General features: G+C 39.4%; 1 protein-coding gene across 3 annotated transcripts in view; it reads right to left on the bottom strand.

Annotated features, from left to right (window-relative positions):
* The window catches only part of RAD51 (RAD51 recombinase), a 36,197-nt gene extending 8,725 nt beyond the window's left edge, over positions 1 to 27,472 (bottom strand). The window contains exons 1-6 of one of the 3 annotated variants that reach the window (XM_068549449.1): positions 27,227 to 27,472; positions 23,484 to 23,586; positions 19,450 to 19,587; positions 11,035 to 11,152; positions 9,012 to 9,103; positions 2,562 to 2,656 (exon numbers count right to left, since the gene is read on the bottom strand). In XM_068549449.1, the coding sequence (XP_068405550.1) occupies positions 2,562 to 2,656; positions 9,012 to 9,103; positions 11,035 to 11,152; positions 19,450 to 19,587; positions 23,484 to 23,570 (530 nt within the window). In that variant the 5' untranslated portion in view covers positions 23,571 to 23,586; positions 27,227 to 27,472. Of the gene's footprint in view, positions 1 to 2,561; positions 2,657 to 9,011; positions 9,104 to 11,034; positions 11,153 to 19,449; positions 19,588 to 23,483; positions 23,636 to 27,226 lie in introns of all 3 variants that reach the window. The other 2 variants (XM_068549458.1, XM_068549468.1) reach the window with 2 other exon arrangements.
* Positions 27,473 to 27,725: the final 253 nt, after the last annotated feature.

Here is a 27,725-nt window from a genome sequence, read left to right as displayed (position 1 = left end):
TTTCTGTCTTTATGAATTTGACTCTAAGTACCTCATATAGGAGGAATCATACATTTGTCCTTTTGCAACTGGCTTATTTCACTTAGCATAATGTTTTCAAGGTTCATCCATGCTGTAGCATACTGTGAGCATTTCCTTCCATTTTGAGAATAATTTTCCATTGTATGCATATAGGACATTTAGTTTATCCATTCAACTGTTGATGGATACTTGGGTTGTTTCTACCTTTTGACTATTGTGAACAGGGCTGCCATGAATACTGGTGTATAACTATCTGAGTCCCTGCTTTCAATTCCTTTGAGTATATACCCAGAAGTGGAATTCCTGAATCATATTGTAATTCTACGTTTAATTTTCTGAGGAATCACCAGAATGGTATCCATTTTTAGTTAACTTTCATGTATAGTGTAAGGTAAGGGTCTAAATTTATCTTTTTTGCATGTGGATATCCAACTACATTAGCACCATTTATTAAAAAGACTATTATTTCCTCCACTAAATTGTCTTTCACCTTTGTCAAAAATCAAGTGACTATAAGTGAAACAGTTTCTTTTTTTCTTACAAATTTATTTATTTATTTGGCTGTGTTGGGTCTTCATTGCTGAACACGGGCTTTCTCTAGTTGCAGCGAGCGGGGGCTACTCTTCGTTGTGGTGCGCTGGCTTCTCACTGCGGTGGCTTCTCTTGTTGCGGAGCACACGCTCTAGGTGCGTGGGCTTCAGTAGTTGTGGCTCACGGGCTCTAGAGCGCAGGCTCAGTGGTTGTGGTGCATGGGCTTAGTTGCTCCACAGCATGTGGGATCTTCCCGGACCAGGGATCGAACCCGTGTCCCCTGCACTGGCAGTCAGATTCTCAACCACTGTGCCACCAGGGAAGTCCTGAAACAGTTTATTTCTGAACTCTCAATTCTGTTCCATTGATCCATATGTCTATCCTTATGGCAGCACCACACTGTCTTGATTACTGTTGTTTATAGTTAAGTTTTAAAATTGGGAAGACTGAGACCTCCAATTTTGTTCTTTTTTTCCTCCCAAGAATGTTTTGGCTATTCTGGGTCCTTGACATTTCCATATTAATTTATAATCACCTTGTCAATTTCAGCAAAAAGTCTTGGTGAATTTCAATAGGCATTGTGTTGAACTTATAGATCAATCTGAGGGTAGTTTTTTTTTTTTTTTTTTTTTTTTTCCCCGCACCTCGGCTTGCAGGATCTCAGTTCCCCGACCAGGGACTGAACCTGGGCCACAGCAGTGAAAGCCCAGAATCCTAACCACTAGGCAACCAGGGAACTCCCTTACCATTTTAATAATATTGCATCTTCCAATCCATGAATGTGGAATGTTTCTCTATGCAGATCTTCAATTTCTCTCAGCAATGTTAGTTTTCAGTGTACTAGTCCTTTTTTTTTTTTTTTTAAATATTTATTTTGGCTATTCCGGGTCTTAGTTGCGGCATGCAAGATCTAGTTCCCCAACCAGGGATCGAACCCGGGCCCCCTGCACTGGGAGCACAGGGTCTTACCCACTGGACCACCAGGGAAGTCCCTAGTGTACAAGTCTTGAACTTCTGTTAAGTTTATTACTAAGTATTTTATTCTTTTTGACACTATTGTGAATGGAATTATTTTCTTAATTCTTGAATTGTTCATTTATAGTATACAGAAGTACAATGGATTTTTCATATTGAGATTGCATCCTGCGACAAACTAATTTAGTTCTAGCAGTTTTTTGTGTGTAGTTTCCTAAGGATTCTCTACACATTGGTGAATAAAGATAGTTTACATCTTCCATTCCAATCTGGATGCCTTTTATTTCATTTTCTTGCCTGACTGCACTGGCTAGGATCTACAGTACAATGTGGAACATAAGTAGTGAGAGTGGAGATCCTTGCCTTATTTCCAATCTTACGGAGAAAATATTCAGATTTTTACCATTAAAATGATGCTAGCTGTAGGTTTTTTGTAGATGCTCTTTATCAGGGCATCTGATAAATGTTCTATCCATTATTGAAAGTGAGGCATTAGTCCCCAGTGATTATGCTTGAATTGTCTATTTCACCCTTCAATTATATCAATTTGTGTTTAACATATCTTGGGGCTCTATTAGGTCTGTATATGTTTACATTTGTTATATCTTCCTGATGAACTGACCTTTTAGTTCTAAAACGTTCCTCTTTGCCTCTGATTTTTTTTTTTGTCTTAAAGTCTATTTTGTCTGATATTAGTACAGCCACTCCAGCCCTCTTATGGTTACTGTTTGCATGCAATATCTTTTTTCCATCCTTTTAGTTTCAACCTATTTGTGTCTTTGAATCTAAGTGGTTCTCTGGAAGGCAGCATATAGTTGGATCTTGTTTTTTATCCAGTCTGACAGCAACTCATAGATTTTTGACTAAAGAAGCATGTTTTTCTCTAAGGAAGGTTATTCTTTTGAAACACACATATGACTTTGGGATACAGAGCAATAAGAGAGAAGAAGAGACACCCTTCAGCCAGACTAACCCTGGCAATCACTACAGTGACATATGGAGCCATATTTCTCTCATCTGATCCAGTAACCTACCTCTCAGCCACTGCTAGCAGCCGTTCTGGCCTAAAGGTACCCTCGGTGTCAATGTACATGGCCTTTCCTTCACCTCCACCTCGGTCAATGGGAAGCTAGAGAGAAAAAGAACAGTGGAAATGACACTGTACTTCTAATATAACTGACCAACTTCCTCATGATGGGTCTATAATTCCTCCCACCCCCAATAAAGCAAAAGGAAAAAACACTTTAAAGTGACAATCAGAGGTAGGGAGGAGGCATTCACTTCTGATACTTCTGATAGAAATAGCAGATATGAAGCTCATTGTGTCCCATAACATGTGAGGCTAGAGTCTAGCCAGAGTTGGAGTGCTTGGAAATATAGACCAAAGTAGGTGACAAAATTCTTTTTTTTTAAATAAAAACTTCTAATTTTTTTTTTTGAATTCTATGACTGTATACCAACACACGACCAATCAATTATCTCAAGACAACAAACATTTGGAAGATCATTTACTTAGCTTTAATAAGTAAGAGACCCTGATCCAATACCCAATTAATTTTAGCATATGCAGACCACACTTACACTTCACTTTATTGAGCAGAGTTCATTCCTTAGGGTTGCTAAAGGAGACTGGAAATACCCCAGGGGCATCCCTAGCATGTCTACAGTATGAGCAAGAAAGAATAAAAAGGTGTTTGCTCCAATTGTACACACAGATGTTAAAAATCAACAAAAGCAGAAAAGGAAGAATACAAAGAGTTTTAAAAAAGGAAAGAAAATGGAGGAATGCCATGAAAACTGTCTTATGAGCTCCTCAGGGAAATCTGTTTCAGGCTACCTATCCCACGCCAGACACCCTGAGTTCTACAGATTTTAAGCGAATGCTGCTAAAGTGTAGTTTCCACCCTTGAAATCTACTTTGGAGCCTAATACACCTTTAAATTCTGAGGAAAATCCCTCAGGACAGTTTACATTAAGTGCCTGGTAGCGCCAAAATTTTCTTTTCCTATTTCTGAGAAAATCTATATTTTCAAAATTACAAAAGTACTACATGCTTGTATTAAAAATTCAAACAATATAGAAAAAAGTAAAAAACTGAAAGTTCTTCTTGATCACTCCCATCTCCCACAGGAGTCCTCTTCCAGATCACTTTCTATACATTTTCATACAAACACTTTTTATATGTGATTCTGCCACTTGCTATGTGAACCTGAGAATATTAATTCTCAGATTCTACATTTTCTGTAAAATGTAGATAAAATCTCCCTATGGCACTGTTTTGAAGATTAGATAATTCATGTAAACTGTTTACCACAGTGCCTGACATACAGAATGTACTTGGAAGACTTATGATATCCTCCACCTCTTAGGGCACTGATTTTAGCATATACTCAATTACAGAAGGCTTTGTTAATTTGGAAAGGGGGAAATGATTACATTATCATTATGCAGGTTGGCAGATAAAAATCTTTCAAATCTTAGGAATCCATGAAAGGAGCAAAGGATATGTATATAGCAAAAGAGGGTCTTGATAGAGGAAATGTTTAAAACCACTGGCCAAGAGGACAGACAGCAGAAGCTGCCTCAGTCTGGGGGGAGGAGAAAATCTTCACATTCAGGGGGCTAAGTCCCCAGGAATTAAGATGAATGAAGTTCTCCCTTCTCTCACTTTCTTGTATCTTTAGTGCTAGCATGAGAGGGAGTTCTTTTCCAGCTAAATAGACCTCCTTGGGCAGAAGGGAGGCCATGAGTGGCTGGGCATGGCATTGGTAGGCCGACTGACAGCAGAGAAGTGGACATGGTCCCAGGGTATTGCTGGGCCAGTCACAAGGGGATGGACTATATGCTCTGCACCCCACTGCATTTCATCTCCTCCACCTCACCCTCCCAGTGCCACTTCAGCCATCTTGTGTTATTGGGCTGGGACACCACCAAAGTAGCTATTTTTAATACCTGCTTAGTACCATAATTTAACTCTTCTTCCTATTTTGTAGTGATGCAAGTTTTGAACTTTCACCATTTTATAATGCTATGGTGTAAATTCTTTACACATTTATTCTTGACTATATGTGAAAAGTTCTGTAAGATACATTTTCTGTCAAGGGCATGTGCATTTAAAATTGGTACTTATGTTAAACTGTCTTCTCAGAATTTTAAAATTATTCTAGAACTTTGAACAAGCATGGGCTATTCATTTTTGTAACCTAAGTATGGCTCCCAAATTTATATAACTTCACTATTAGACAGAGATCTAATACATAGTGGGGTTTCGCTTCATTAAGTTGAGAAAACCTGAAAAAATGTGAGGTGATAATGTTTAGATTTAAATAGTAATCTAACATCCTCTCTATACCTCTGGTTCCAGCTCTTAGGCTGGTGACATGTAATCCTTTCTATTATTAATGAATTAGAATTGTTTTTCTCTGAAAAAAATATCAAAGATCCGTAGTTATTCAGCCAACTGTGAATGTTCAGTTATTTTTATAGAGAGGATATGTTTATTTTAGAATTTTGCTTCAGATTATTAATAGGCATTATCTGACAACTTAATAAACATTTCCAATATAGGAGTCTGTACAACTTAAGAGCATCAGCGTGAGAGGCTGAGTTGCCATGGCAACTATATTGTGTACTGTACTTTAAATATTTATTCCACATAAATCCCTGTCAAAACAACATGGGGTGGGGGCTGGCTTCCCTGGTGGTGCAGTGGTTAAGAATCCACCTGCCAACGCAGGGGACACAGGTTCAAGCCCTGGTCCGGGAAGATCCCACATGCCGCGGAGCAACTAAGCCCATGGGCCACAACTACTGAGCCTGCACTCTAGAGCTGGCGAGCCACAACTACTGAAGCCCGCGCCTAGAGCTCGTGCTCCACAACAAGAGAAGCCACCGCAATGAGAAGCCTGCGCACTGCAACGAAGAGTAGCCCCTGCTCAACACAACTAGAGAAAGCCTGCGTGCAGCAACGAAGACCCAGTGCAGCCAAAAATAAAATAAATATGACAAATAAATTAAAAAAAAATAAGATTAAAAAAACACAAAACAACATGGGGAAATCATTTCTATTTAAAAAGGTCACATATGTCAAATGACCCATGTCTGGGTGTTATTTTAAACACTCCTATTTCCCTTTAGCTAACAATTTTCTAATGGTGCTTTGGGCAATAAGCTATAGCTTCTACAGCTTACTATACCACTCTTCCTCTTCTCATTGCTTCCCCTCTTATCCTAAAAGTTCTCCTATCCCCCTAACTCTTTTTCTACTAGGAGTTATGTATGAGATGGAGCCAACATGGCTTAGGTCTACTTGATACTGGAATCCTAATGTGACTGTCATATGGTGACATTTTGGTTGCAATGAAAAGATCAGTAGAGCAACTGAGGAGAGAAACACAATTAAAATGACAAGTGAGAAAGGAAAATGATGAGAAAAACAGGAGACCATCAAGTTGGGCCTCTAGCTATTAGATAAACTTTTATTCATGAAGAACCAAAATATTTTCCTATCTCAAGAAATGGCGGGACTTCCCTAGTGGTCCAGTGGGTAAGACTCAGCGCTCCCAATGGAAGGAGCCCAGCTGTGATCCCTGGTCAGGGAACTAGATCCTGCATGCATGCTGCAACTAAGAGTTCACATGCCGCAACTAAGACCTGGTACAGCCTAAATAAATAAATAAATAAATAAATAAATAAATAAATATTGAAAGAAAGAAAGAAAGAAATGGCATTCACCACTTCAAGACAGAAGTATTGACTGATGGGCATATCTGTAACATGAAAAAATGAGGAGACAGATTTTCTTGGGTAACTTCAGAAAATCAGTCTCATAATATTAGCCTCTGCAGATATATGTGTTTCACTAAAATGTGAACCCTACCCAAGACACAGGAGCCTAACAAAATCCATATTTTTTTATGTCACATACCACCTTTAACTATAGCACTGCATTACAATGATGTAATAAACATTTTTTATAAAGTGCTTTTTAAATACAGAATGAATTATGAAGGACAGTTCATAACTTGTTTTATAAGGGAAAAATACACAAAAGAGAACAATTTATATTTGATGTTTAAATTTATAAATGAGTTCCAACAATGACTGTTATTTTGTTGAGATGATAAGAACTCACACTGAATGGAAAGATACTAGGAAGCCCCCTGTCAATAATGATAAAAGGAGGCAGTTTTCCTTTCAGTTATTCTCCAGCTCCATCAGTAAGTTTGCCCATGGGAGAAGTGAGTATAATCTACCTAGATTCAAATACAGATAGTCCCTAACTTAACTATGGCTCGACTTACAATCTTTCAACTTTACCATGGTGCGACAGTGATACAAATTCAGTAGAAACCATACTTCAAAATGTGAATTTCCATCTTTTCCCAGGCTAGCGATATGCTGTACAATACTTTCATGATGCTGGGCAGCAGCAGTGTGCTGTGCTCAGTCAGCTGCCTGAGCCGAAGGGTAAACAGCTGGTACACTTACAACCATTCTGTTTTTCACTTTCAGTACAGTATTCAATAAACTACATATGAGATATTCAATACTTTATTATAAAATACGCTTTGTATTAGATGATTTTGCCCAACTGTAGGCTAATGTAAGTGCTCTGAGCATGTTTAAGGTAGGCTGGGCTAAGTTACAATGTTCAGTAGGTTAGGTGTATTAAATGTATTTGTGACCTATGACTTTCAACTTACGATGGGTTTATCAGGATGTTACCCCATCGTATGTCAAGGAAGATCTGTAATGCCATTTTGTTCAAAACACCTCAAACCCACCATCTCTAATTTTGAACTCATCTTTCCATAAAACTGTCTCTCTCTCTGAAATCCTTTTTAGAGTTTACCAAAGTAATACATTGTTGGGCTGAGGGGTATTTTTTATTGTCATCTGCAGCAACATGGATGGACCTGGAGATTATCACACTAAGTGAAATAAGTCAGAAAGAGAAAGACATACCATATGATATCACTTACATGTGGAACCTAAAATATGACACAAATGAACCTATCTACGAAACAGAAATAGACTCACAGTCACAGAGAAGCAACTTCTGGTTGCTGGAGGTGGGGGGCGATGGAGGGATGGCGGGGGGAGATGGATTGGGAGTTTAGGATTAGCAGATGCAAACTATCATATATAGAATGGATAAACAACAAGGTCCTATTGTATAGCACAGGGAACTACATTCAGTACCCTGTGATAGGGACTTCCCTGGTGGTCCAGTGGTAAAGAATCCACCTTCCAATGAAGGGGACATGCGTTCGATCCTTGGTCAGGGAACTAAGATCCCACATGCCGCGGGGCAACTAAGCCCGCCTGCCACAACTACTGAGCTAGTGTGCCTCAGTGAGAGAGCCCATGTGCCGCAAACTACAGAACCCATGTGCGCCCTGGAGCCCACGCACCACAACTAGAGAGAAGCCCGCGCACCGCAACGAAAGATCCCGCATGCCTCAATGAAGAGATCCCATGTGCCGCAACTAAGACCCGACACAGCCAAAAAGAAAAAGAAAATAAAAATGAATAATAAATAAATAAATAAACATTAAAAAAAGAATATCCTGTGATAAACCATAATGGAAAAGAATATGAAAAAGAATGTATATATTAGTATAATTGAATCACTTTGCTATACAGCAGAAATTAACAAAACATTGTAAATCAACTATACTTCATAAAATCAATTTTTAAAAAAAGGTAGGTGGGTTTTATAGTTTTGAGGTCATTTGGCTAAGAGTGAGGGCTGAAGAGAAGCATGAAGGTTTGAGAAGAAAGAACAAAGTATGAGATAACTGTCCTACTGAGTGGGAAAAAGTTTGCCTGAATTCAACCTTTTTCAGAGGAGAAACTCAGTAGGTCTGCCAGGCAGTATTGAATGTTAACTTAAAGTCTGTCATCTTGAATTTAAAGTGACGCCCATCACCTTTATGTTAGGATTTTTCTCCAGTATGATCAGCTACTTGGGAACAGGCACTGAAAAGACAGATAGGGTTTATCTAGGAATGGCATCTCTTCAGATGGGGGATGTAAATCTGAGGGTATCTGTAAAGGAATGACTTTAATGAAGAATCATTTAATGATGAATCATACAATATAAACTAGTGAAGAGGACAGGTGAAGCCAGGGGAGGCCTAGTGGTTGGTAAGAAAGTATATGAAATTAATAATCTGAAAGTTTCTACGCTGTGGAAGTTTTGCAGTAGCAGTCTATCTTCTAACTAGCTATAGTATTCTTTTTTTTTTCTTTTTTGGCCAAGCCACGTGGCATGCAGGATCTTAGTTCCCCAACCAGGAATCGAACCTTGCAGTGGAAGCGCAGAGTCTTAACCACTGGATGGCCCGGGAAGTTCCCCTAGCTATAGCATTCTTGAAAACAGAGAAAGTGCATTTTTTGTCCATGCTAACAGATGCTTGCTAATAACAGGAATCAACACATTCTTGCTGATCTGATTAGTCAGAGCCCCAACATCTCACCTGGCATGTTACAGCCAACGTATGACAGATCTGGGTCTTCCCAGTTCGGAATTCTCCAAACATCTCTGTGATGGATCCAGTCTCAATTCCTCCTAATAGAAGAGCAATAAGAAACACCTCTTAGCACAATACAAATATTTAGAAACAGTAATCATAGAAATGTCCTAGGGGGACTTCCCTGGTGGCGCAGTGGTCAAGAATCCACCTGCCAGTGCAGGGGACATGGGTTTGATCCCTGGTCCGGGAAGATCCCATATGCTGCAGAGCAACTAAGCCCGTGCGCCACAGCTACTAAACCTGCACTCTAGAGCCCACAAGCCACAACTACTGAGCCTGCGTGCCACAACTACTGAAGCCCATGTGCCTAGAGCAGATGCTCCGCAACAACAGAAGCCACCGCAATGAGAAGTCCACGTACCGCAATGAAGAGTAGCCCCCGCTCACCGCAACTAGAGAAAGTCCACACGCAGCAATGAAGACTCAACGCAGCCAAAAATAAATAAATAAATAAACTTATATTTATTAAAAAAAGAAATGTCCTAGGAGCTCATTAGAAAGATGTTTACATAATTTAGAAACCCAATTTTCAACAAGCAGTAATTTTAAAAATACTTATTTTGAAATAATTCTAGATTCATAGAAAATTTCAAAGAAATGTAGAGAGGGCCCGTGAATTCTTCAGCCAGTCTCCCCCAATGTTAACGTTTTACATAACTATAATACAGTATCAATATCAGAAAACTGACATGGATACAATCCACAGAGCTTATTCAGATTTCTCCAGGTATATATGCACTCATTTGTGTGTGTGTAATTCTATGCAATTTTATCACACCTGTAGCTTCATTTCACTATCACCACAATCAATATACAGAACTATGCCATCACAAGTCAATAAGCAGTCATTAAAAAAAATAAATTATAAATAATATCTAATGTTTACCAAATGTCTCTTGTGTATCTGGCATTGTGCTATGTATTTATATATATATCAATTCTTTTAATTCCAATAACTTATAAGGTAGGAAGTCTTTTTTTTTAAATAAATTTATTTATTTATGGCTGTATTGGGTCTTCGTTGCTGCGCGCGGGCTTTCTCTAGTTGTGGCGAGCGGGGGCTACTCTTCGTTGTGGTGCACGGGCTTCTCATTGCAGTGGCTTCTCTTGTTGTGGAGCACGGGATCTAGGCGCGTGGGCTCAGTAGTTGTGCCTCGTGGGCTCTAGAGCGCAGGCTCAGTAGTTGTGGCCCACGGGCTTAGTTGCTCCGCAGCATGTGGGATCTTCCTGGACCAGGGTTTGAACCCATGTCCTCTACATTGGCAGGCGGATTCTTAACCACTGTGCCACCAGGGAAGTCCCGGTAGGAAGTCTTTTTGTCCTCATTATGAAGATAAAAAAACCGAGGCGTAGAACACAATAAGTAGTTTGCACCATGTAATACAGCCAGTAAATGCTGAGAGGGGGAACAGAAGAGAAAGCAAACGCTCAAATTTGAGTGTGATTCCTGAACCCATGCTATTTTGTGCCCTAAAAAAAAAGGAAACTTGAGTGATCGAATATTTGGGGAAGCAACAAGGACCAAATCTAACTTTGCAAAAATTTAGGACAGCAGTGCTTTCAAAAGTTCAAAAACTTTACAGCTTTCCATAAAGTCCTGAAGATTACTGTGCACTACAATGTATTGATACTACAATGTAGTATTCAAGCATGGAGTGTTTTAACCAGTCATCAGATTTTCTACCTTGTGGTAGATAAAAGGTAATAATTATTTCTTTAGGCAGAGGGAGCTTACTCTCAGAATGCAATATTAAATGGAGATTAAATAATTTAATTGGCAGATAATTTTAGTATTTTTTAAGTCAAGTACCACCCTCCAGCGGTCTTCCTTCTTCAGTGTGAATACTTCTCTTTCTTAATTCTATCTAACACATAAACCCAACCCCAATATTTTATTTAGTTATGTTCTATAACCTGGATGCTTTGCTAACCGCAGTTCACAACATAGGATAAGGGATTACTATACCTTGAAGTAGTTTGTCAAGCTCTTTGGAGCCGGTAGTAATCTGTATGATCTCAGACCGCCTTTGGTGGAACTCAGTTGCAGTGGTGAAACCCATTGGAACTAATTTAGCTGCCTCAGTCTGGGGAAAAATAAGAAATGCCAAATCGATGAAATACGCTTAGTAAAACCAGGCATACAGTGGGAAGAGATAACATCTAACAAAATTTCCAGAACGATCTCTCTTTAAAAAGTTATCAGGCTTCTCTGGTGGTGCAGTGGTTAAGGATCTGCCTACCAATGCAGGGGACAAGAGTTAAAGTCCTGGTCTGGGAAGATCCCACATGCTGTGGAGCAACTAAGCCCATGCGCCACAACTACTGAGCCTGTGCTCTAGAGCCTGCGAGCCACAACTACTGAGCCCACATGCCACAACTACTGAAGCCCGCGCACCTAGAGCCTGTGCTCTGCAACAAGAGAAGGCAACACAATGAGAAGCCCGTGCACCGCAGTGAAGGGTAGCCCCCCGCTCGCCGCAACTAGAGAAAGCCCGTGCACAGCAACGAAGACCCAACGCGGCCAAAAATAAATAAATAAAATAAATAAATAAATTTTTAAAAAAAGTTATCAAAATACTAGTAGTTCTAGTTCTAGGACTATTTTATCTCTCTGGCAAATAAGGGATAAATTAATTTAGAGACTCCAAGAAGATTAATTTTTAAATTGCCAATTAAGTAATACATTCATGTAGTTAAAAATAAAAAACTATGATAGACCAACACATATGTACTTTGCCTGACAATACAGTACAAAGTCCTACATATTTAAACCTTCATTTCCTGTTCTATCAACCACAGAATGTATCTCTTAACTTTCTACTTTGTTAAATGAGGACATTTGTCCTTGATTTTTGCTCCCTCCACACCTACTTTTCCACATCTCTGTCAGCTGTACATTTTCTTTTACCCTGTCAAGGTTGAGAACGTTTAATCCTACTTTGTAGTCAATGATAAATCATTAATGATCAGTCTATAGGCTGATACCAAAATTTTAAAATAGGGGGACTTCCCTGGTGGCACAGTGGTTAAGAATCTGCCTGCCGATGCAGGGGACACGGGTTCGAGCTCTGGTCTGGAAAGATCCCACATGCCGCGGAGCAACTAAGCCCGTGCGCCACAACTACTGAGCCTGCGCTCTAGAGCCCACGAGCCACAACTACTGAAGCCCGGGCGACTAGAGCCCATGCTCCACAACAAAAGGAGCCACTGCAATGAGAAGCCCACGCACTGCAATGAAGAGTAGCCCCCGCTCGCCGCAACTAGAGAAAGCCTGCGCACAGCAACGAAGACCCAATGCAGCCATAAATAAATAAATAAATAAATTTATAAAAAATAATAAAAATAAATGCATTCATAAATACATGGAATTAAACATTTCATTCCTAAATAACCAATGAATCAAAGAAATCACAAGGGAATTTAGTAAATTCACTGAGATGAATGAAAATGAAAACAAAACATACCAAAACTTATGGGATACAGGAAAAGCAGTGCTTAAAGGGAGATTTATAGCTGTAAATGCCTATATTAGAGAGATCTTAAATCAATAGCCTAACCTTCCCACCTTAAGTTACTGAAGAAAGAGCAAACTAAACATAAAGCAAGAAGGAAGAAGATAAAATTTGAGTAGAAACTAGTGAAATAGAGAATAGAAATACAATAGAGAAAAATCATTGAAACCAGAAGTCGGTTCCTTGAAAAAATAAGCAAAATTGATTAAAAAAGACTCAAATCACTAAAATCAGAAATGAAAGAGGGGACATTACTACCAACATTACAAAAATAAATATATGCCAACAGATTAGATAACTTATAAGAAATACAGAAATCCCTAGAAAGACACAAACTATCAAAACTCACTGAAGTAGAAAAAGAATCCAAGTCCAGGCCCCAAATGATTAGCTGAGCTTGAATCTAAATTCAGTAAAATAAATTGTCTGAGTCGGAAGGAAGGAAGAGAGGGAGGGAGGGAGGGAGGAGAAAATCTGGATAGATCTATAGCAAGTAGAGATTAAACTTGTACTTTAAAAACTTTCCACAAAGGGAAAAAACCAATAAATAGCTGAATCGTGGGTTTGCATTATTCTCTAAACTTCTCTATATGCTTAATACTTCACTTGAAAACTCCTTACAATGTTTATATTATAGTTATTGCAGAACCAAATGGTGTGCTAGAAATACAATTCTTTCACTAAGGTTCCAATGTTAACAACCGATGTCTCTCAAAGGTTTCTGTCAAGTTCAAATGAATTCTTTTTTATATGCCGCTAGTTTCAAAATCATGCTCCATTTTACCTTGATTTTATATCTGAGGCATGTCTTTCTCTAGTATTCTCTGACTTTATCATTTCTCAAATTTTCCAACCTCTCAATCTTACTATGTATTCTGCTAATCCTTTTTCCCCCTGAAGATATCCTTTTCTTCTGCAAATGGGGCTATCTACTGTCCTGGGCTTTCCTTTCCTGACTATTTGAGTTGGAGTCTCTCCAACCTAGATCCTATGTTTTCTGCCCTCATTTTAGTAAAGTATATCCTCAAGTTAACTTCCTAAGAAAGAATAGGATGAGAGAAAAATGTTCTGAATTCTTGTATTTCTGAAAATGTTGTATTCTGCCCTAACACTGGGTGAATAATATTGCTACAAATAGAATTCTAGGTTTAAAATTATTTACCCTCAGAATTTTGAAGGCACTGCTCTACTAGCTTCTACCATCCAGATTTCTAATAAGAAATGTGCTATCTTTTTGATTTTTGTTCCTTTAGAGGTCACTTACATTTTTCTCTCTGAAATCTTTCAGAATCTTCTCCTTATAATTGGTATACTGAAAATTTCACACTGAAGAGTCTAGGTGTGCGTCTTTGACACTCTGTGGGGCCTTAGACTGCTGCTTCCCTTTAGCTCTGGGAAATCTTGTATTATTTCTTCGAGAATTTTCTTTCCTTCTTTTTTCCTATAACTTTTACTAATCTTCAGGATTAATAAAAATTAGAAAATAAGAATACTAAAGAGAGGGGAGAAGAACTATAAACCAATATTTAACTCTAGTTAATATATGCTAAAATATTTAGGGGGAAATGTACTGACATCTACAACTGTCTTCGAAAAGCATAAAAAAAATCCCAGATGGACTGATGGCTGGATGGAGAGATAAACAGATGATAAAGCAAGTATATTAAAATGTTAATAGCAGTGTCTAGGTGGTGGATAAATAAGTGTTCATTGTAAAATTCTTTCAACTTTGCAGTAAGTTCAAAAATTTTAATCAAAAATGTGAAGGAAAAAAACCAAACTCATAGGAGATGTTTTCCCTTGTCATTTTAACCCCGACATTTTCTAGTCTATGAGCTCTTAAAGGAACAGATTATAACCAAAGTGAAATCTGAAGTAAAAACCATGCCAACTGCCTAATCTGGCAGAACTTGACTTCTATTCTTTTGTTTATATAATAAGCTTGCTTTCATCTGTCTTAAATCTGTAGGAGTTTTTTATGTCTGACAAGGCATTAGCAAAGGTCAGGATTTGTTCAGTCACAAAAACTGATGCCCAGTAATCAACAATATATAGACTTTAGGGACACCTACTGGCTTAATATCACAATCTTTCAAAGAGGTATTAGGTATTCAGAATTCTTACTTATTCAATTAAGTCACCACTTCAACAAATTTATTTATTTGAGCAATCCAATAAATGACAACTTCATACTTCATGGATGGCAACATCTTTAAGGGTTTAAATTAAGAATTACTTATAATTTTTGAGCCCACTGAATTAATACTATAAAATAACAGTGCTTAAAAATTCAAAGCTCTTAGTATAATACACAATAAAACAGAATTTACTGGGTTGTATATATATTATTGTATGAGATATTAAATAAATCTCAGATATTGTCCATCTGACTAGGTTATGTGGCAGAACTACATGCACTGAAACTGTAGGATGCATTTTTTGAAGATTCTTTAGCGTCTAAAGATTATTTTTCATAGAAAATTTCTGTATAACAGTAGTCAACACAAACTATAAATATATAATTTTATAAATTAAATACTTGCTTTACACTACAGAAAACTCCAAGAGTGAAGATAATCAAACTCTGTAACAACATACAAGCATACTTCATTTTATTGCCCTTCATTTTATTGTGCTTCACAGATACTGCGTTTTACAAATTGAAGGTTTGTGGCAACCCTGTGTTGAGCAAGTCTATACGCACCATTTTTCCAAAAGCATTTGCTCTCTTCATGTCTCTGTGTCACATTTTGGTAATTCTCACAGTATTTCAAACTTTTTCATTATTATTACATTTGTAATGGTGATCTGTGGTCAGTGGTCTTTGATGTTACTAAAATTGTTTTGGGGTGCCAAAAACCACGCCTATATAAGACTGTGAACTTAATTGATAAATGTTTTGTGTGTTCTGACTGCTCCACCCACTGGCAATTCCCCCATCTCTCCCTCTCCTCAGGCCTCCCTATTCCTTGAGACACAACAATATTGAAATTAGGCCAATTAATAACCCTACAGTGGCCTCTAAGTGTTCAAGTGAAAGGAGTGAAGTTGCACATCTCTCACTTTAAATAAAAAACTAGAAATGATTAAGCTTGGTGAGGAAGGCATGTCGAAAGCTGAAATAGGCCGAAAGTGAGGCATCTTGTGCCAAACCGTTAGCCAAGTTGTGAATGCAGAGGAAGTTCTTGCAGGAAATTAAAAGTGCTCCTCCAGTGAACACATGAATGGTAAGAAAGAGAAACAGCCTTACTGCTGACATGGAAAAAATTTTAGTAGTTTGGGTAGAAGATCAAAGCAGCCACAACATTCCCTTTAGCCAAAGCCTAATCCAGAGCAAGGCCCTACTCTCTTCAATTCAGTGAAGGCTGAGGGAGGTGAGGAAGCCGCAGAAGAGAAGTGTGAAGCTAGCAGAGGTTGGTTCATGAGGTTTAAGGAAAGAAGCCATCTCCATAACATTCAGGAGCAAGGTGAAGCAGCAAGTGCTGATGTAGAAGCTGCAGCAAGTTATACACAAGATCTAGCTAAGATAATGAATGAATCTGGCTACGCTAAACAACAGACTTTCAATGTAGACGAAATGGTCTTATATTGGAAGAAGCCATTGAGGACTTTCATAGCTACATAAGAGAAGTCAGTGCCTGGCTTCAAAGTTTCAATGGACCAGTTGACTCTCTTTTTAGGGGCTAATGCCACTGGTGACTTTAAGTTGAAGCCAATGTTCATTTACCATTCTGAAGATCCTAGGGCCCTTAAGAATTATGCTAAATCTATTCTGCTTGTGCTCTATAAATGCAATGACAAAGTCTGGATGATGGCACATCGGTTTACAACATGGTTTACTGAATATCTGAAACCCACTTTGAGACCTACTGCTTAGAAAAAAGATTCCTTTCAAATTTTATTGCTCATTGACAATGTACCTTTCAAATTTTATTGCTCATTGACAAGAGCTCTGATGGAGATGTACAATGAGATTTAATGTTGTTTTCATGCCTGCTAACACAACATCCATTCTGCACCCTGTGGATCAAGGAGTAATTTCACCTTTCAAGTCTTACTATTTAAGAAATACACCTTGTAAGGCTATAGTAGCCATAGACAGTGATTCCTCTGATGGATCTGGGCAAAGTCAGTTGAAAACCTTTTGAAAAGGATTCACTATTCTAGATGCCATTAAGAACATTTGTTTAAAAAAAAAAAGTATATATATAAACAACAACAACATTCGTGGTTCATGGGAAAAGATCAAAATATCATTAAACAGAAGTCTGGAAGAAGTTGATTCTCACCCTCATGGGTGACTCTAACAGGTTCAAGACTTCAACAGAGGAAGTAAATACAGATGTGGTAGAAATAACAAAAGTGAGACAGGCTGGGACCTGGGACCCTTTGCTGCGGTGCTGCAATGCTTGCACCTGGACACACCTCTCCTTGAGCAACAAAATACAAAGAAACTGTATGGGACAAAAAATAACTGTCTGCATGCGCAATTAGGGCAAATTCTGGACAAAACATACAAAGAGACCAAAAAACCCAACTGTCACTTTTGAAGAGCCTGGAGCAAAAGGAGGGTACTGCCACGCCCCCTACGTGAAACACGAACTAAGGGATGGGCAAACCACCTAAGCCACCCCTCCAGCCCGAGCCTGGACACACCCCTACCCTCACCCCATGTAAAGAACAAGCTCACCCCCACTCAGGGAGCGAGCAAGCAAAGGAACCTGTTATTTGTTCTCACTCCCCCCTGCTGCAGCAGGGGCCCCAATAAAGCCTTGCCTGAATTTCTTGTCTGGCCTCTGATCAATTTCCATTGATTAAGAAGGCCAAGAACCCTGGTTGGTAACAAAAGAATGAGAAGTAGAGCCTGAAGGTGTGGCTGAAATGCTGCCATGTCATGATAAAACTTTCATGGATGAGGAGTTTCTTCTTATGGATAAGCAAAGAGAGGTTTCTTAAGATAGAATCTACTCCTGGTTAAGATGCTGTGAAGACCCTGGTGAAATGACAACAAAAGATTTAGAACATGACATAAACTTGGTTGATAAAGCAGTGCCAGGGTCTGAGAGGATTGATACCAATTTTGGAAAAATTTCTACTGTGGGTAAAATGCTATCAAATAGCACTGCATATTACAGAGAGATCATTCATGAAAGGAAGTCAATCTACGTGGCAAACTTCACTGTTGTCTTATTTTAAGAAATTGCTGCAGTCCCCCCAGCCTTCAGCAACCACCACCCGGATCAGTCAGCAGCCATTGACATGGAGGCAAGACCCTCACCAGCAAAAAGACTACAAATCAGTTAAGGCTCAGATGATGGTTAGCATTTTCTAGTAATGAAGTATTTTTAAATTAAGGTAGGTACATTGTTTTTGTAGACATAATACTATTTACTATTGTATACTTAATAGACTACAGAACAGTATAAACACAACTTATATGCACTGGGAAACAACAAAATTCGTGGCGCTTTACTTCAATGTTTGCTTTATTATGGTGGTCTGGAACCTAACCTGCTATTATCTCCAAGGTATAGCTTGTAAATACCAAAGGATAAGTGCATAAAATAAAATGTAATCACAGGGTATTGTGAGTGCTAAAGGAATATATGAAGCAAGAAAAATGAATAGTAGCTGTAAGACTTTGGAGGGAAATGAGAAAGGATCACAGTATATCAGGATGAAAATAATTGGATTTAGTCTTAGTTCTGTGATTAACTGCATGACTTTGGATAAATAATTGAATCACTGTGCCTAAGTTTCCTTATCTGTAAGACAGAGATAATACTGGTCCTATCTTTCCCAGTGTCATTATGAAGGCTAAGTGAGAATACTGTATATATGAAAGGGATGGGATTTCAAAGTTAAAGTGCTATAAGGGAACTCTACTCAATATTCTATAATAACCTATATGGAAGAAGAATCTGAAAAAGAGTGGATATATGTATATGTATCACTTAGCTGTACACCTGAAACTAACACAACATTGTAAATCAACTATACTCCAATATAAAATAAAAATTCAATTAAAAAAAGTTTAAAAAAAGTTAAAGTGTTATATAATATAAAGGGTTATTAAGTTACTACCTCATTTAGGTTAAGCCAGTGAAATCACTTTTATGTCATTTATTTAGGTTAAAAAAAAACAAGCGTATGATTCATAATCACATTTTTTTCTTATTATTAAAGAATCTTGCTTATGACTAGTTGACTAACAGATTATACACACTGAGAGCCTAATTAACATGGCTTTAATATTCAAGCAATAAAAACAGCTTTTCTATTTAAAGTAATACATGTTTATCATAGAAACTGTAGAAACTTCAGAAAATTGAGGCAAAAATAAAAATTGCTCACATTCTCACCATCCAGAAACAAAGTTAATATTTTAGTGTGTCTATCCCCAGTGTATGTGCTATACATATATAAAAACACACACTTAAAAAAACAAAAACATATATGAACACAAACATGTTTTGTTAACCTGCTTTCTTATATCAGTAATATTTTCCTATGTCAATGGATATTCTTCGAAACTATTTTTTGTGGCTGCATACTAATGAGTATATTTCTAAGGCATGAAATCATAATATCCAGAACGATAAGGTACATACCACCCACTGCTGGTGGGAGGGCAAACTGGTAGTCAATTTAGCAGTATTTATGTCATAACCCGTGATACTGCAATTCCCTAAGAAAAATCCCAATTTATGCAAGGAGGCACATACAAAGATAATCAACTGGTAATGCAGTCACTTCTGGAAAGGGGAAGAGGGTGACACAGGAGGGGTGGAAGGAGGAAGACCGTAGCCTTTCACTGTACACCCTTTTGTACCACTACTGCCTCCCTCGGTCACATAAACAGTACTTACCAGAATTTTATCAGCTTTGGCTTCACTAATCCCCTTAATATTTATTAGCTCCTTCTTTGGTGCATAGGCAACAGCCTCCACAGTATGGAATCCAGCTTCTTCCAATTTCTTCACATCATTGGCATGTATGCCACATTGCTGCAAGTGAAGAAAACCATGGATAAATTTAAGCTTCAGTTCCCTCATCTGTCTAATGTGGTTATTTGTCCTACCTACTTCACAGAGCTCTTTTAAACTGTGATATTATTTGCAAAAGCTTTGAAAAGTATGACCTAAAATGTGAGGCATTTAATAACAAATTATCAACCTATTCATTATCAAAACCAGTGGGGTTTTTTTTGAATTTTATTTATCTTTTACACAGCAGGTTCTTATTAGTTATCTATTTTATACATATTACTGTATATATGTCCATCCCAATCTCCCAATTCATCCCACCACCACCACCACCACCACTTTCCCCCCTTGGTGTCCATGTTTGTTCTCTACACCTGTATGACAGTCTCTAGGATCCATCCATGTCTCTACAAATGACCCAATTTCGTTCCTTTTTATGGCTGAGTAATATTCCATTGTATATATGTACCATATCTTCTTTTTCTTTTTAAATTAAAAAAAAATTCTTTTATCTTTGACTGCGTTGGGTCTTCGTTGCTGTGCGTGGGCTTTTCTCTGGTTGCAGCGAGCGGGGGCTACTCTTTGTTGTGGTGTGCAGGCTCCTCATTGCGGTGGCTTCTCTTGTTGTGGAGTACGGGCTCTAGGCACGTGGGCTTCAGTAGTTGTGGCGCACGGGCTCAGTAGTTGTGGCGCACGGGCTCAGTTGCTCCATGGCATGTGGGATCTTCCCGGACCAGGGCTCAAATCCGTGTCCCCTGCATTGGCAGGCGGATTCCTAACCACTGTGCCACCAGGGAAGTCCCCACATCTTCTTTATCCATTCATCTGTCGATGGGCATTTAGGTTGCTTCCATGACCTGACTATTGTAAATAGTGCTGCAATGAACTTTGGGGTGCATGTGTCTTCTTGAATTATGGTTTTCTCTGGGTTTATGCTCAGTAGTGGGATTGCTGGGTCATATGGTAATGCTAGTCTTACTTTTTTAAGGAACCTCCATACTGTTCTCCATAGTGGCTGTATCAATTTACATTCCTACCAACAGTGCAAGAGGCTTCCCTTTTCTCCACACCCTCTCCAGCATTTGTTGTTTGTAGATTTTCTGATGATGCCTATTCTAACCAGTGCAAGGTGATACCTCATTGTAGTTTTGATTTGCATTTTTCTAATAATTAGTGATGTTGAGCAGCTTTTCATGTGCTTGGCCATCTGTATGTCTTCTTTGGAGAAATGTCTATTTAGGTCTTCTGCCCATTTTTGGATTGGGTTGTTTGTTTTTTTTTTAATATTGAGCTGCATGAGCTGTTTATATATTTTGGAGATTAATCCTTTGTCCGTTGATTCGTTTGCAAATATTTTCTCCCATTTTGAGGGGTGTCTTTTTGTCTTGTTTGTAGCTTCCTTTGCTAAGCTTTTAAGTTTCATTAGGTCCCAATTGTTTATTTTTGTTTTTATTTCTATTACTCTAGGAGGTGGATCAAAAAAGATCTTGCTGTGACTTATGTCAAAGAGTGTTCTTCCTATGTTTTCCTCTAAGAGTTTTTTATAGTGTCCAGTCTTACATTTAGGTCTCTAATTCATTTTGAGTTTATTTTTGTGTATGGTGTTAGGGAGTGTTCTAATTTCATTCTTTTACATGTAGCTGTCCAGTTTTCCCAGCACCACTTATTGAAGAGGCTGTCTTTTCTCCACTGTATATCCTTGCCTCCTTTGTCATAGATTAGTTGACCACAGGTGTGTGGGTTTATCTCTGGGCTTTCTATCCTGTTCCATTGATCTATATTTCTGTTTTTGTGCCAGTACCATATTGTCTTGATTACTGTAGCTTTGTAGTATAGTCTGAAGTCAGGGAGTCTGATTTCTCCAGCTCCGTTTTTTTCCCTCAAGACTGCTTTGGCTATTCAGGGTCTTTTGTGTCTCCATACAAATTTTAAGATTTTTTGTTCTAGTTCTGTAAAAAGTGTCACTGGTAATTTGATAGGGATTGCATTGAATCTGTAGATTACTTTGGGTAGTAGAGTCATTTTCACAATATTGATTCTTCCAATCAAAGAACATGGTATGTCTCTCCATCTGTTTGTGTCATCTTTGATTTCTTTCATCAGTGTCTTTCTGAGTAGAGGTCTTTTACCTCCTTAGGTAGGTTTATTCCTAGGTATTTTATTCTTTTTTGTTGCAATGGTGAATGGGAGTGTTTCCTTAATTTCTCTTTCTGATCTTTCATTGTTAGTGTATAGGAATGCAAGAGATTTCTGTGCATAACTTTTGTATCCTGCAACTTTACCAAATTCATTGATTAGCTCTAGTAGTTTTCTGGTGGCATCTTTAGGATTCTCTATGTACAGTATCATATCATCTGCAAACAGTTAGTTTTACTTCTTCTTTTCCAATTTGTCTTCCTTTTATTTCTTTTTCTTCTCTGACTGCCGTGGCTAGGACTTCCAAAACTATGTTGAATAATAGTGGCAAGAGTGGACATCCTTGTCTTGTTCCTGATCTTAGAGGAAATGCTTTCAGTTTTTCACCATTGAGAATGATGTTTGCTGTGGGTTTGTCTTATATGGCCTTTATTTGTTGAGGTAGGTTCCCTCTATGCCCACTTTCTGGAGAGCAAAACCAGTAGTTTTAAACTAGCACTATGTATATTAAAATAGACTCTTGTCATGAATTGGATTAAACCTGTAACTCTAAACCTTTTATGACTAGGATTCTAAATGAACTTTGAGACCCTGGGCCCTAAAAGCCCACTTTAAACATTTCCCAAAGTTTTCCACATCAAGCACACATAAAAAAAAAATGTTTTACACTAAGCTGGGGTAAACAGCTAAGACTGCCCCAGAGCTAAGGTGAGCATATCTTAGCATAACCTTTTTGTAGCACAATAACTGGAAAGCTCTGTTTTAACAACTGATATTAAAGATGGAGAAAACTACTTTTGGTCAGGGATTTATATACCACTGCTCAAAAACAAACCACCCAAAGGTACTTCTTTCTCCCTATATACAAAGTCAGCTTTGATTTTATTAGCCACCAAAACCATGACTTTTAGGACAGCATGAATTAGTAGGGGGATGTGTATGCATTTGGGGGTCAGGGAAGGTTTGGGAGAGGGGAGAGAATAGTACCTGCTCATAGAAACTGGTCTGTTATTAATATTTAAGCAAAAAGCAATACACATGTGTGGGTATAAGGATGCTCACTGAAACCAAAAGTTATGACTCTGAATTTTCCAATGTTTATCACAAACCCGTTTAAGTAACTTCCAGAGAGTGGAAGCTTAGGGGCCAATGGGAGGAATATGCATAAAGAGACAGAAGAATGAAGGCTTTCTCAGCATTTTCTCCTGCTTCTTTCAGCCCAAGTCAACTGCACTCACTCTGGGGCCTCTGTACAATGCACAGAAATAGTGCAAGGCCCCAGCTCTGGTGCTTGATGTTCTTGTGCAGAGTCTTGAACTCTTACAATGTAACCCCAAGCCCTTCTCTCTGCCTATGACGGCTGTCTTCCTAGTAACCTCAGCACAGATTGAGGTCAGTGGAGAGACATTGTTCCTCTCCCCTTCCTGCATAGCTGGCCCAGGCCATTGTAATTCCCTGGACAATAATTTCATACTTAGTACAAACAGCAGAGACTCTACCATGGGATCATAGGGCTTCTTAGTTTCTGACATCCAGCTCTAAGAAAGAAAAATGATAATGTAGTAGAAGAATTCTTGACAAAAAAAGAGATCTGGCCAGACATGTTTAGCAACTGTCTTAAGCCTTTCCACAGAATCCTTGACAACCCTCCTGAAAACTCTAATTTGGATTTTGACCTTAGGTAGTAAACCAATGGTTTATGTAAAGGTTGTGATTTCTCCCAATAGGTAGAACAATCTTGTCCAGCATTATAATTCTAAAATCAGCAACCAAGCACATACCTCTAATCGAGAAATAGGTTGTGGGCCAAAGCTCTCTTCTTCCACTGAAGTATCTGCATTTGCTTCAAGCTGCATCTGCATAGCCATTAGTTAGTGTTCAATACTGAAAAGTACAGATGGCCATCAGGAAGAACACTAGAGAAAGTACAGAGCTGCAAACACAGTTTTACAATAAATCTCTTAAAGAATTACTTGCCAGGCTTTTGGCTTAATCACTGACATACCCATGGCAGGAAAAAGAAAAAAAAATCTCTCACCAGCCTTCCCTTCCACCTAGATAGCTGTATCAGAAAGACTTTAGGAGGAGCCAGGAATATCTTGCTTCTTAAAGTAGAACAGCTTGGACTCCCCTGGTGGTGCAGTGGTTAAGAAACCGCCTGCCAATGCAGGGGACACGGGTTCCATCCCTGGTCCGGGAACATCCCACATGCCATGAAGCAACTAAGCCTGTCACCACAACTACTGTAGCCCGGGTGCCCTGGAGCCTGCGCGCCGCAACTACTGAAGGCCACACACCTAGAGCCCGTGCTCCGCAACAAGAGAAGCCTGCGCTCTGCAACAAGAGAAGCCCGCGTGCAGCAACGAAGACCCAATGCAGCCAAAAAATAAAATTAAAAAAAAAAAAAAAGATGAACAGCTTAACTAGATCAACTATATCCCTCTGTTCCCCTGCTTCATATTCCTTAAGGACAGGGGCCAAGTCTCATTTATTTGTATACACCTCATGATACATTATAAATCTTAGGTAAATCTTAGGTGTTTGGTAAATATTTGGCAAGTGAATGCAGACTTTCCAGGACTCTACTTAAAAAAAAAAAAAAAAAAAAAAATCGATGAAAGGTTAAACTGTTTCAGTTCCATCGTTCCCTTCCAGAAAGCAGGGTTTTGGGGTGGTGGGACAGGAGTGAAATAAAGGTACAGAATAATTGCCATAAGTCTCCATTCCTGATAGAGAAACAATGGACTGAGATGAGAGAAGTATCCCCACCTTAGGCAAGGACGGCTTGTAGTCACACAGTTTGCTTCTAATAGAAGTGTATGAAATTTAAAGATCACCATTTTTTTGGGGGGGGCTGTGCAGCATGTGGGATCTTAGTTCCCCAACGAGGGATCAAACCCGCACTCCCTGCATTAAAAGTGCGGAGTCTTAACCACTGGACCACGAGGGAAGTCCCATAAAGATCACCATTTTAATCAACTCCAGACCTCACTGAATGCACAAATGAATAAATAACATGGAATTACCTTGCTCAGTTTGAAATATTCCATATAAATATAAGGCCTATACCAAAAGTCAGATTATTTTGATAGAGTTAAGACTGCTCAGGTTGAAAAGAATGAAGAACAAAAAGATTTCTATTATGAGGTATTAGTAAAAGCAAACAAGTCTTGATGGCCACAAGAATAAATATACTTAAATCACACCAAAACAATCTGGACAATTTAACAAGCAAGATAAATTTAACTCAAAAGACAACAGATAAGGGCTTCCCTGGAGGCGCAATGGTTAAGAATCCGCCTGCCAATGCAGGGGACACGGGTTCGAGCCCTGGTCCGGGAAGATCCCACACTCCACAGAGCAACGAAGCACGTGTGCCACAACTACTGAAGCCTGCGCACTTAGAGCCCGTGCTCCGCAACGAGAAGCCACCACAGTGAGAAGCCCACGCAGTACAATGAAGAGTAGCCCCCGCTCGCTACAACTAGAGAAAGGCTGGGCGCGGCAACAAAGACCCAACGCAGCCAAAAATAAATAAATAAAATTAAAAAAAGAAAAAAGAAATCTCCATTCTTAGAGACTTGACAGAAGATAACCATTTGTTCTTGATTGGTTCAGGTGTAGCTCTTAGATGGCATGTTTAGCATAATGTGAGTTTATGATAATTCCAAATATCAGAATCACCTGAAGGCAACTTAAATTTAAGTGTCTTCCTTCATAATTTATGAAAAAGATGGCTTGAACTGTATTCATATAGCAATAACCAAAAAGCAAAAGACTGAAAAACTAGACTGTATTTAAATTTAGAACTTCTATTCATCAAAAGACACCATTGTGAGAATGAAGTCAAATGATAGTGAGGCGAGAAAACATTTACCACAAATATAACTGGTAACCAGAATATATAAAGAATTCCTTCAAATCAGCAAGACAGACAGACAACCCAATAGAAAAATAGGCAAGAGATCTGAACAAGCACTGCACAACAGAAGATACCAAATGGCTAATAAACATATCAACAAGTGCTCAACTTCATTAATGATCAGGAAAATTAAATTAAAACCACAGGGCTTCCCTGGTGGCGCAGTGGTTGAGAATCTGCCTGCTAATGCAGGGGACACGGGTTCGAGCCCTGGTCTGGGAAGATCCCACATGCCGCGGAGCAACTACTAGTGTGAGCCACAACTACTGAGCCTGCGCGTCTGGAGCCTGTGCTCCGCAACAAGAGAGGCCGCGATAGTGAGAGGCCCGCGCACCGCGATGAAGAGTGGCCCCCGCTTGCCGCAACTGGAGAAAGCCCTCGCACAGAAACGAAGACCCAACACAGCCAATATAAATAAATTAATTAATTAAAAAAAAAAAGGAAAAAAAATTAAAACCACAAGGTAACAAAATTTAAAAGATTGACAATACTAAGTATTAGCAAACGTGTGGAACAACTAAACACTCGTTCACTGCTGGTTTGAGTGTGAATTGGACAACTTTAGAAAACTAGTATTAAATATGGAAGGTGAAGATAGGCAAATGCTATGACCCAGGAATTTCACTACTCTGTATTATTAACCCACTGAAAAGCATACACGTGTGCACCAAAATGTATGCAGGAATATTCTCAGCAGCCTTTCTCATACAAGTTAAAACTAGAAACAATCCCGATATCTGCCACAGGTATAATGAATAAGGAATACAACCCAGGAACAAGAAAGAACTGCTAAATGCAAAGACATTTACAAACCTGCAGACAAAATGTTGAGCAAAGGCAGACACAAAAATATATAGTCTTCCTTTATACAAAATTCAAAAACGGGCAAAATTAGACAATGGTGTTAGTAGTCAACACTGTGGTTACCTCTGGGGAGAAGGGAGAGTATTAGAGAAGGGGGCACAAGCAGCAGCTGGGCTGCTGACAGCATTCTATTTCTTGACCTGAGTGGTGATTACACAGATATATTCATTTTGTAATGGTTCATGGAGCTGTAAACACTTTTATCTGTGCATTTTTCTATTTGTATATTACACTTCACTTCAGAAGTTTAAGAAAAAACAAATCTCACTAGAAATCATTCCCTAGGCATCGCTTGAACGGTCTTCCGCATTAAAAAACGCAAATACCTTATTGGCAACTGGAGGTGGGTACTTTGTAAGCCAAACTTTGTGTAATGGAAAGGGCACTGACCAGAAATCCGGAAACCCTGGCTCTGGCTTAAGAGCTGCGACTTTTAAGTCACTACACCTCTCTGGATCTTGGGCTTCCTCGCCCACACCCATAAAGTGGATGTTGCAAGTGAAGGCCAGTAAGGTTCCTCCCAGCTCTAGAATGCGCTTCTATTTTCGCCACAATGAGCTCCGAGGGTCGGACGAGCCCGGGCACAACCCTGCTCCGCCCCGCCCCGTCATATCCGAGTTTTTCACTTGGCATGGAGGGGCCCCTAAGCCCGCTGAGGGAGCTGGGGCCCAAGTCTGGGTCTGGGTACGTGTCCGGTTTACGCGGTGGGAAGGGGCCGGGTCTGCGCCTCACACTCACCTCCGCCTGCAGCGTAACTCGCCCGGGCGGGCTGCACGCTCCGACTACAGTCCGCCGGACCCGCGCGCGGCCGACCCCGGACGGACTGCAGACCCCCGCGCCTGCGCCCCACTTCTCTACGCCCTTGCTCCGGCCTTCTGCACGTAACCCAGACGAGTTTCAGCTCCTAACTGCGCTCCTGGGGGGCGTCTCAACTATCTTCAGGCCTCGGTCTCAGGCGGCAGCGTCCACTCCGTCTGCCGCTTTCGGAAATCCCGCCAAATCCTATTGGGCAGGGTCACGCCTGCGTCAACGTAACGTCTCCCCGCCCTTCTCGGCTCCGCCTCCCCGCCCCTTCGGCTACTCGTGAGGCCGAGATAGGCCGAAAGAACTTGACTTCGCAGGATGTTTTGGGTTCCCCTCTTGTTTTTCTCCCTTAGGACTAATTCAAAATTTGGAAGTTACGTCCTTTTTCCCTTTACCAGATCGGGGACTACAACTCCCAAGAGGTAGTGGGCCG

This window comes from Eschrichtius robustus, chromosome 1 (genome assembly GCF_028021215.1).
Source record: "Eschrichtius robustus isolate mEscRob2 chromosome 1, mEscRob2.pri, whole genome shotgun sequence".
Taxonomy (NCBI): Eukaryota; Metazoa; Chordata; class Mammalia; order Artiodactyla; family Eschrichtiidae; genus Eschrichtius; species Eschrichtius robustus.
This window is presented reverse-complemented; position numbering and strand designations above follow the sequence as displayed.